At 34.5% G+C, this 12,049-nt stretch overlaps 1 protein-coding gene across 3 annotated transcripts in view; it reads right to left on the bottom strand.

The window, feature by feature from the left end:
* Positions 1 to 806: 806 nt before the first annotated feature.
* IMMP2L (inner mitochondrial membrane peptidase subunit 2) overlaps positions 807 to 12,049 on the bottom strand; it is a 428,434-nt gene continuing 417,191 nt past the window's right edge. For all 3 annotated transcript variants that reach the window (XM_010413549.4, XM_039571270.1, XM_039571268.1), the window contains exon 6: positions 807 to 1,302. In XM_010413549.4, coding sequence (XP_010411851.1) covers positions 1,183 to 1,302 — 120 coding nt within the window. In that variant the 3' untranslated portion in view covers positions 807 to 1,182. The remainder of the gene's footprint in view (positions 1,303 to 12,049) is intronic.

Genomic DNA, 12,049 nt, shown 5'->3' with positions numbered 1-12,049 from the left:
TAGAAAATAAAGTATTCAGAGAGTCTACAGAGCTGGAGCATTTAAGAAGAAAGTTAGATAGATAGTTTTTATAGTGATTGAAGCTATCATCTAACTCATAAGGCAGATGTGTATGTTCAAAGAGCTGTAGACTTACTTTAATCTTGCCTGAAATTCTGATAATTGCATGTTTTTAGCTGAAAATATGGAAAGATCTTTTGTGTGATTTGTTAAATTTTTTAAGTACTAGCCTATCTGAAGTAGAATTCTATAAATATGAACATAAGCTGGCTCATATAGATTTGTCATTGAAAATGTGTCATTTTTCAAGTTCTTTTCACTTAAAATGTATGCAGAAGCTTTACTGCCCCTTCACAGAGTATATTTATAATATTAACTATATACTAGAATATTAGTTGTATATTTCTTATATAATTGCATAGTTTCAAAGAAATGTGGCAATCAGTATTAATGGAGATTTACTCTACTTGAAACATGAATTAAACAATGCCTTCAGATACTACAGATAATATCATTTGTACATTTTGGCTGAATATCTAATTCAACAAGATATACAGGGAGTATTTATGTAAAACAAATTATTTTTATCCTGAAAAAGAAAATAGAAATAAGTAATATGTACTCAGTTTAATAATAGAAAAAACTTGCATTAAAAACTTTTCACCTACAGAAGTACTGATTCTTCATTACTAGAAATTATAGGACAATCCAAAGTATATTATGTTTAGGGGTTTTTTTTTCTTTGGTTTTTCACATGCAATCAATGATATTAATAAAGGTTCCATGCAATTACAAAAGAAACAAGGTGAATGTAAAAGATCAACATAGTTTATTGAAGGTTTTAATAGTTTCTTGTCCAGAGAAGCACAGGTACAGACATAAGCCAAGCATGTTACCGCTTCCTGAAAAAAATGAACATTCAGTCCTTCTACAACCAATTATTTCAAACTGAATTAACATACAATCCCCTAACGTTCGAGATTTTTAAAACCCACCAAACAATAGAACAAACAAACAGAAGAAACATGAAGACTTTCTGGTGGCATTGTAACACTAAGATGTCTTATTTAACTGACACCTGATGTCAAAGCACTTGGCAAAGCTCTTACAGGTGATGGTATAACCGCTGCAACTCTTTCTGGTTAAACTTCATGTCAGTGTTGTCCTGTCTGAACATTCCGATCACTCTTGCTCTCGGTGAAGTGGTTTGCGCTCCGGAGGTAGCATTGGCTGTAACTTCTGCCAGCGTTGTGGAGGCCAGAGAATATGAGTAGCTCGGGCATGTAGAAGTCCAAGAGAAACCTGCAAGCAAAATATTTATTTATAATTATAATATAATATTTACTGCATTATTTATAATGCAAATAAATCAGTAAGTGAAAAATACAAAGCACGTGATGATTTGTTAGAGGAATGGGAGATTACAAAGCAGAAGAGTGAGTAGTCTCTCATGCATGTAATGAGGGGAAAAGAAAATGTCTTTAGTAAAAATTTCTTTTTCTTTTTCTTTTTTATAAAACATCTTCTGGAACTCAAAGCAGCTTGCTGAGATGTACTGTCTGTAACAAAGAACTAGGAATGTTTTTTTTTGATTTTCAAGAAAAAAAGCTGCTCAAAATAGGTGAGGCATTCTATAATCCACATACAGCTTTTTGGTTATTAGTTATTCTGGGTCCAGAGAACAAATTTCAAGTATATCTTTTGAGTAAGTTAAGCAGAATCTGTGTCTCGGATTTGAGCCATGTGTACTAACCATACCAGGATAGTGGCTTTTCTAAACATGCTGTGTTTACTATTTATCACTCTCCTTCAAAAATCTATTTTGTCTTCAACCAAAAATGAAAATTACTGTGAATTGTAAAGATTTCTCTGAGGATGAAAATGTATTTCTCTAAAAAGCAAAAACTTTTGAAGTGCTAGGACTACTTACACTTAATTAATATGTTTTGAAAACATGTTTTACCATCTTATTATTTATTTTTGTTTACTTCAATAATTTTACTTCACTAATATTTTACTTCAATAAATCCAAATAAAATTCAATTCTGATATTGCTTATAAATGAATCAGAGATGACATTGTTTAGAAAACTTAATCACTTAGAAAATCTTAAGTAAATTATAAACAAGACTCTTTTCATATATGGTATGAAAATGGCTAGACTAAGAGTAAGAATAGCACAGTCACAATTTCAGACTGAGATAAGATAGTCCATACTTAACAGTGAAATTAAGTCATTTTGTACGGAGTTAATCTCGGTTAATTTGAAAAGCCTGCAGGATAAACTTCTGCATCTTAAATTGTTTAGACTTCTAGAGAAAATAGCATGCAATAAGCATCCAGCACCAACAGAGAAGTTATAAACAGGACAAAAATATGGTTAGAAATACTGGAATGTCTGTGTCTGTGAAAAAATTAAATAGTTCAGACTCCAAAATAGACAACAGTGTTATAAGTCTACAGAATTAGTAATGGCATGGATTAAAAAATGTGTAGGCTTATTTGCCTCTTATGTCATTATTTCTCATAAGAACAAGGAAACATCAATGATATTATCCTAAAGAATTTTTTAAGCCAACAAAAAGGAAATGCTTTTCAGTGTGTGCAGGATTACATCATACTTGCATACATTATACAGGATACTGAAGAGACCAGAAAAAAATGGCAAACTGGTTCAAAAAAAATAATGATGGAAGCAAAGTCCAACACAGGTAATTGAACATAAATAAACAGCGTAGTCTTAACACTCCATATTAGGAACCACCAAGGGAAAAAATGTATACTTGTTTTATTCTTTTATTTCAATGATCAGGTATTGGCTGTTGTAAGAGACAGGAATTAAATGGATTTCTGGTTTGAACTTGTACTTTGCTGCTTAAATTCCTATGTAAACTCAGTTCCATTCCATTTCTCATTAAAAAAAAAAAAAAAAAGTGATTTTAGTAAGCAGGTAATTCAGCATTTTATGCTAATAGACACCAAATAGGCCCCTAGGAATATCTTCAGCTAATTTTCTTGATTTAATTTCATAGGATTAATGTATATTCACCAGTCTCTCTCTACTACATAATCAAATCAGTGAAGCTGAAGTGGTATATATCCAATTCCACATGCCGTAGCTTGATGAAGCAGGTGCTGAATTACTTGAATATAATTTGGTTACTCAATAACCCATGATAGCTAAAAGAATCTGAAGTGGATCACTGAATTGCAATCTAGTATCATATTTCACTTGCTAGATCCCTTGCAGGGACCACTTTTTTCCCAGATCCATTGCATCTTTTCCTGCTACATTTAAGTAAAGGACAGGCTACTAAGTGACAACTCTTTTTCCAGCATTGAGCAACATTGTTTAATGTCTTGACACACTTCTGTGTAGTTTGGTTGATATTTATGGCATTCACAACATCCTTTATCTTAATTAGCCCATATATTACCCAATGTAATATTACTATGTTGGGTCTTTTTCCCTGAGCATACAGCATGATAGCACAAACATTACAGGCTGATGCCAAAATATAAAACCACAGAAAATCCCACAGCTGCATATATAATATGACAGCATTAGTACAGAGAAAAATGTTAAAATACTCTTTTCAAACACAAATAACATCTCATTTTCAAAGCTCTGTGTTTTTCTCAGTACATTGCTTGTTACTGATGTCAGTAGGAGGTCTGCAAACTGACTGAGAATATAATAAATGAATCAAAACATGTTTTAAGCTGAGGCTGGGAATAATTTTGCCCAGAGGATTACTTCTACTGACCATCATCTGACTTGAAACTAATAAAAAAATCTCCTTCCTATAAACATGATTTACAACATGACTAGAGTTAAAAAGGAAAAACAGATATTGTTGGGTGATGGAAGCCTGTGCTAAATAACAAATTACACTGATGCTATAGGACTTCTTTTATAATAACTTAAAGGTTCACTTTAAAAGCACCTTGATGTTTGACTTTTGCAAACAACCATAATAACTTTTTTCCATTGCCTATTATTATTCTGTACTTACCATAGCAGCCATGAATTTCACTGAGGAAGAACGGAATTGTTCACAGAGAATAACCTGCCCTTGTTAAGAGATTTACCCTCATCAAGGTTAGATATGAATGAACTCAGAAGGGTGAACTGAAAGGCTACACTGTGTTGTAACAGTGAAATACTGAAATAATCTATTAATTAATCACTTCACTTTTAGACATTATTTTCTCCCTTTACTTAAGAAAATAAGTTTATCCCCTTGAAACACTGTCTTAACTGTAAGAAAAATCAGCACTTTGCAGACATAAATTCTTTGAAGAACGTATTTCCTTTCTGTCACAGAGCTGCCAGCAATTAAATAGTTGGGGGTTATTTCTACATTATGACCTACTTGTTATTCTTGCTGTGGCAACAACAGACACTATATTGAATTGAATCCATATTACTGTGCATAAGCTGAACTGTTTAAGCATTTTTTTAATCTTTGAATATTAAGTTGAACAACTAAGAAGTCACTTTGTTAACACAGCAATTTTATCTGCAAAGTAAGTTTTGAATTAATAATACTGTTTTGACACTGTTACTGTGCTAAAAGCGTATTTCCTCAGTGTCTGCTTGTTGTTAGTATGTTAGTTGTATGGAGACAGATTAGTTTTGGCACTGCATTAGTAAAAGATAAGCCTGAGACTGATAGTGCTATCTGCAGTGGTACTTACAACAATCTTGCTCATTTTGTTCTAACAGGCTGGGATAAACCACTTTTATTAGTATGAAGTCTTACAATAATATCACTTCCTCTGGTTCTAAAATACATCACCTCAATGAGAAAAGCAGTATTCAGACTGTACAAGACTCCTGTATACATGGATACAGTGTCATCCTGTATACATGGATACAGCATACAGTGGAGCACATCAAAGTTTCTATGGAAATAACAGGTATTCAGTTTGGATCTCAAGAAAAGGAAAGTCCAGATAAGGGTGTGATCCTGTGTACTGGTTTTGGCTGGGGTAGAGTTAATTCTCTTCACCATGGCTGGTATTAGACTGTGTTTTGGACTTGTGCTGAACACAGGATTGATAAAATAGAGATGTTTTTGTTTATGCTGAGCAGGGCTTACACAGACTCAAGGCCTTTTCTGCTTTTCGTACTGCCACCGCTACTGGCAAGGAGACTGGGGGTGCCTGAGATGCTGGAAGTAGACATAGCCAGGACAGGTCACCCCAACTGACCAAAGGTATATTCCAGACCGTATTACATCATGCTCAGTATGTAAAGTTGGGGAAAGTAGGAAGAAGGGAAGGTTTGGATGATGGTTCCCAAGTCACCATTGCATTGATGGGGCCCTGCTCTCCCTGAGATGGCTGAACCTCTGCCTATCCATGGGAAGCAGTGAATTAATTCCTTGTTTTGCTTTGCTTATGTGCATGGCTTTTGCTTTTACCATTAAACTGTTTTTATCTCAACCCATGACCTTTCTGGCTTTTACCCTTCCAAGTCTCTCCCAGATCCTGCTGGCGGGGGAGTGAGTGAGCAGTTGCGTGGAGCTGGGTTGCTGGCTGGCGTGAAACCACGACAACCTAACGAGGGTATGCTCAACTTCCCCACAGAATGTAAAGTCCAGCCAAACAGCTAAATTCAAGTATTGTAGCTCCTAGTCATGAGTTCACTTTGGTTTAAGAACATTCCCCACAGATTTCTCCTTGCTTCTTTTTTCTTTAAGCCTTCTTCATTTTGCTGTACCTTAAACAGCCAAGATTTCAAATTCTGTAACAACTCTGAAACAAGGAACAATAACACCACTAAATACAACCTGAGAAACTGCAATGAAGAACCAAAAAATCCACTTTAAAACTTTAGAAAAAGTTAGACTTCCTAACTTGTCAGTTTTCTAATTGGAAGTAATAACCATAGAATCATGGAACTAAAACTACTTAGACTGACAAAGACCTCTAAGATCATTGAATCCAATGATTAAGTTGTTCACTAAACCATATCCCCAAGTGTCACATTCACACGCATTTTGAACAATTCCAGACATGTAATAAGACAAAGAGAGAAAATGAAAATGCAAGGATGTTAGTACAGCTGCAATTCAGTACAGCCACTGCCAGTAATGAGCTGCATAGCTTGTATCAGCTCTGCAAGGCCTCAAGATTAATTTCTCAGGATTTGTCTGAACCTACCTCTCCTGCCTGGAGTTTTGATTCAGCTTGTTTAGCTGCAACAAATTTTCTAATGATCGAGTGACTATTGATTAATTTGTTACAGTTTCACTTATACTGCCTATATTTGCTTATGTTTGCATAATCTTGTGGTATAATCAGAGTTTTTACATATACATTCAAAAGTAAATATTCTGTATAGGATGAAATATTTATGTTTTGCAAATAATAATGACGTATACAGGACTGTAGGCATGGGATAATAAAAACAGACTGAAAATGGTCATTAAAAAAAACCAACCAACTGTCAAAAAGGTTTTAAGGCAAGCAAAGGGAAAATAAAGGTGGACAATAACAAGGAATATGCTATCATTAAATACAATATATAATAAACAGGGACACAAAATTATGTTGCAAACCAATAAAGAACAAAGAAAAAAAAGTTAGAAAATGTGCTAAACTACTGGAAATTGCGAAAGAAGAAATTGAAGAATTCAGGGTGCCAGCAACTCATGAAAGCACCCTTTTCATGTCATTTTGACGATGGGTACTGCCAACCTTGGGAAGTAAAGAGGCAACATAACCACTGAGAAAAAGATAGCTACCTGAAAGTGGTTATGTGACATTTTTTGAACTGTTTTGATGAGACTTATAGTGTACTAATTTGATAATTTGTAGTGCAAAGGGTGCTATATTTCTAACTGAACTAATCCTATTAACAGTCAGTAAAACACTGTAAATAGCTGTGATTTTAATGCAGCTGTGACTCGGTGGATTCTCATATTAGAATTTTGCTGTTTTGCTCACAACAAAGTTTTGACTGTAACATTAAGTTACTTTTAATTTTCTGAGGCTACATAAACTCTCATTAAGTGGTGCAAAGTAAAGAAAAGCTGCCTTTCTTTTCCTCACTTGATATTTGTTTTCATATTTTTCTGAAACAAAAATGGTGATTTTGATGAAGTGTTAATAAATACATTTCACTATTTCTTCCATTAAAAAAACCTCCAAAACAATCAAAATTAGAAAATTAAATTGACTGTTTCATTATTTCCTCACATTGTATTTTGACTTAGGGGCATTGTGACTGAAATTACAGTTATTTCAATAAAATCATGAAATATACATGAAGCATTTACATCTTTGTAACAGAAGATATAATAATCACATTACAAAGTATAAAATTAGAAATCTAGGAATATCTAGATCAGTCACAGAAGATAATAATAAGAAAAGGTAATAGGAAGAAAATAATAAAGCACAGCAGTAACTCTTAACACTGAGTCAACACAAAAATCCTCTCTGAGGGTGTGCTACAGTAAGTACTTGAGTATGAGTATACTTCTGAAGAAGAAAGATGATCTTGTTTTGTCATATATCAGCCTAGAAAAAATGCAATACTCCTGTCTTCTGGTCTCATTAATAAATGTTTGAATTGTGCAAATACCCGAAAATACCACTGAAAGAAAACAGTAATAGCTACCCAGCAAACTAGAAAGAACTAAACTACAAGAACCACAGATTATAACCTGTGTACTTGATAAATTTCATCAACAGTGAGAAAATTACAATTTAAAAGGCCAGTCTCTGGTTTTGTAGTCACTTTTGCTTTAGTCTTTTATATTCTAGCAATATTGCACAGGCCTCTCAAATGTCATGGCCAATGATAAACATGCAAACACAAAAAACTAACATTTTCTTAAACCAAAAGAAGATGAAGCAATATAGACAATCACAGTGTTTCAAATTATATTTTCTATTCTCTGAAGTAATATATTCTCATTACATTTTTTTCTTCACATGCCGGTTAGCTAAGAAGCTTTACATATGGCCTTTCGCACAGCACTATGGAACATCAGGTATATACAAAATTTCCTTCTCAAATTTTCTGTTTCATAATACAAACTCGTTGGAGGTGGTCAGGAGTAATTCTGGAACTGCAGAAGTCGATTCAGACTATGTTTTGCTGGCTGGATTCTTGCCAGTTCCGAGAGAGGCTCTGAAAGGTGTCAATACACATAAGATGAAAAATTCTCTAATATGTCAAAACCCTGAGTGATTTAGAGATGGCACCATTGGAGAAGGCATAGAGTTTCAATAAATTTTTCCAGATCTAGTACTTCATAGCCCCACTACCTATATTGCATCAGCCAATCAGCTGCAGTTTGACGATACAGATTTTCTTAAAGACTGGGTATGGCAAATTTGCACGGATGTTGAAAACTGCGTAAAGGGACCAGGCTAATGAGAAAGGTGAGGAAAAAGCTCAAGAATATTTCAGCCCTCAAAATCAAAAGAAATCCTTAAGATAGAAATACTTTTGCAACTACGCAGTGTTTCAGCTATAACCCCAACAAAAATATAATACCTGGAACATATATATTTGTGCCAAATTAGATTCCATGTCTTTAAGAAAGGTTGTGGCACTGGGTTTTGATATTAGATGGTAGCTGTAAAATGGTCTCACAGAGAATTGTCCCAGTAAATTCATCTCTCAAAAAAATCCATACTTTAATAGAAAGTAAACATGATTGCTATTACATTTCATCTTTTGTACATGGTTGAACCTTGAAACAAGTAGTATCAAATGCAGTAGTAGGAAAAGGGCTCAATAAAAATAAGATCCTGTGGATTACAGTAAAATCCCAGAGAAACCACTTCCTCTAGTAGAAATATCCAAGATAACGAACAGTGACAGAAGAAACAAATATCCTTCACCTCCTTCTTTTATGAATCCAAGAATAACACAAATATTAGAATCAATAAATTATTTTGTAAATAAACCCATACCCCAGTAGATGTTCTTTAACTTGTATCAGCTCACTAGAGGTTGACATAACAACATGCCAACTAGCTCATGAATACAAAAAGTGATAAATTCCTTTCTAATACATAGCAAAGTGCCAGCATATTCATCGTTCTTTCTTCTTGTAACTGAAGAAATCAGACCTAATGGAGCCACACAGATCTAGTGACAAAGAAAGGAATGCAGCCCATTAATTTTGTTACTTAGTGTTCCATTACAGTTCCATTAGTTTGATAGCTGAAACAGCAGCTCCAGATACAGATAAAACATCCCATATATGTTTTCTTTCACAGAGCTAGTATATAATCAGTAAAGGCCTGCATTAGTTATCAAATTTAGAAGTGTTCATTTAGATAGAAAATATACTTTTAAAATCTGAAAATATATAAATGGCAATTATTTTAAGAGTCTTAGTGAAAGTATACACTTAAAAATTATGCTCATATCACATATATGCACATAAAAAATCATAAAAAATCATGTACAAGAGAGAAATATATTTCAAATGCAATGGTTGATTCCCAGAATTAATAAAATTTGCATGTTAGCACAGAATAGCTGTGTGACATTAGTGTTACAATTGTGATTGCTCCAATCCAACATGGTTTTGCAATTTAAGCTATTCATATTAGAGGTGACCACACTCACTGCATTGTAATGAAAACTCAGGTTATTGATTGAATTGAAAAAATGTACTAAATATCAAAATAATTGGATTGCACACTCATTTTCCTATCATGTCTACATGTTTATGTAAACCTAAAGTTACCAAAGAGGAAAAGGAAGGAAAAGGTCACTCAAAATAGAATATATTTCACATATGAGATTTCTTTACAGTTAAATGTGCAGAAAAAGACCAGCTAACAATGAACCATAATTGAAATTCAAAGAAGTAGCACAGATTTAAAGGAATTACGTATAAAGTGGTGCATCTCTTATTCATCTCTTGAAGGAATCAGCTGTCAATGCCATTGCCTAAATTAAATGCAGTAACAGGCTTAGTACAAGAATTCCACAAACTGCATTCTGTTTCAATGCCTCTTCTTGGAATTGTCATGGATATATTATTGAAAAGACCACTATAGCTAATTAACTTCACCCCTTCACAGTTTTGCTGTGTTTCCTGTTCTCTAAAGACATATTTTTAAAATAGAGGTTAGCATATAACACAGGACTACTGTTCTTTTTTCTTCAGTAAGTATAGCAGTCTTAGCAAATATTTTTTCTTGTTTATGATTAACAGAGCCATTATGCTAAATAGGTCTACAAAAGGATTTATAAACCAATCTATTATTTATTTTAGATTTCTAGTAATAAAAAAATGGTGGAAGAATTTGCTTAGTGCACAGTATGATGTCCTTTGCATGCTTCATATACATAAAAAGCATTTAATAGTTAAAAGCTTTTTAATATTCCACTGGATGATGCACAAAGTTCCTGACTAAATAGGATTGTCACTAAGTCATGTAACTCAACAGAAAAACAAAATGTACTAGCAGCTCTCATGAAAGAAACACACATTAAAAAGCCATAATATACTTGCAATTCAGTTTTTTAAGAATTGATAAATTGAGTGGCAGGAAGAAAAGAATTATTAAAACACATTTATTATCTTCACCTAGAAAGTATTAGCTAATTCCAAAATCTATGCATATTAATTATTTAGGAATACATAAAAGCCTTCAATGTGAATTCCTGTTCAGCAACATATTGTACCAGTGCCAACAGTCAGAATAATGTCAGGCTTAGTGACACTTTTCAGCTTACAACACTGATATTGATTATGTGCAGCGTCTTTCTTGACTGAACAATTAGGACACTAAACAGAACTGCTGTACATCACAAATGAAGTTGATTTCCAATTTGGTGCCATTGCATGTCATTAATTTAGGTTCAGCCTGAAGCTTTGGCAAACACAGGGGTACAGTGCAAGGCATTCAAGCGCAGGAGCAACCAAGTGGCCCCAAGAGTTCACACACTACCCAGGAACTCAACTCCTCCTCTCACTACGCTTCTCCTCTGCAGACACAGCTCATCCCCACAGGCTGGTCCTCAAGCAGAGGCAACCATGCCCTCTGCTCTGTTGCCCCTCCTCTGCAATCCTCTGTGCTTCCAGGAGAACCAAACTTCTGCATGCAGGCACTGCTTTGGCCATGGAGATTTACCATAACACTCTGTGCAATATGGGGGAGAGAGCCCTGGTGTGTTCCTGCTCTGCTTCCACTGCATGCTCACAGATAAAGCAAGCCCTAATGATGAGTGGCTACTATTCAAAGCTGAGCAAACAACCTATGATGACAGGTGAAATTCCACCAAATTTCTGTGGAAATCCACAACTGTGCCAGGGATCACATGTGTGCAAGCTGGGAGAGATGACATTTCAGACTCCTTCAGGAGGATTAAAAAGAACGGAAAGAGTCCTACCGGAGAAGGAAGCAGTAGGCTTTAATTTCTAGATACACTCAAATTCTTCTTCAAGACAAGTGATGTGAAAACCCCCCACATGCTAGTTGCAGCTAATTTCTATTCTTTGTATCTCTTCTAAAAGCTCTAAAAAGTACCTGATCTCATGGGTCAAAAATCAGGGCTATTTATGAACTTAGAGAAGTACCAAAACTAAAGAATGTAATGGAGAACATCTCATCCCACTGATGCCTTTTCTGCCTGTAGGAGTAGCTCCAGCCTGAACAGCTCCATCAGTGAGCGCTGTGATGGGACAGCACTGGGACTATTTGGGAAAGTTCATTACCTTAAATTTTCCTTGGCAGACGTCTTACAGTAATTATCAAATGCTGAGGTAAGAAAGAAAAAAAGAAAGGCCAGCAGTAGCCAGAAAAGTTAATTTAAGGGAATCAGTGAGAAATTACCTCTTAATTAAAACAAAATGGTGCAACACCTTATGATATTACAATTGTTACTGGGCAAAGCAAGCCTTTTCTAAAGCTAAATTGCTCATAGATTTTCAACAATAGCTTGTATGTACAGCAAACATATCTGCCAGCCGGCTCAGAGCTTCTGTGGTTTTTATCACATGTTTTAGATTTAGTCTGATACAAATGAAATTGTTTCAATACTCTTCATAAAATAATTTTT

Source organism: Corvus cornix, chromosome 1A (genome assembly GCF_000738735.6).
Source record: "Corvus cornix cornix isolate S_Up_H32 chromosome 1A, ASM73873v5, whole genome shotgun sequence".
NCBI classification, from domain to species: domain Eukaryota; kingdom Metazoa; phylum Chordata; class Aves; order Passeriformes; family Corvidae; genus Corvus; species Corvus cornix.
Note: the sequence above shows the minus strand (reverse complement) of the source record. Positions and strands in the feature narration are given on the sequence as shown.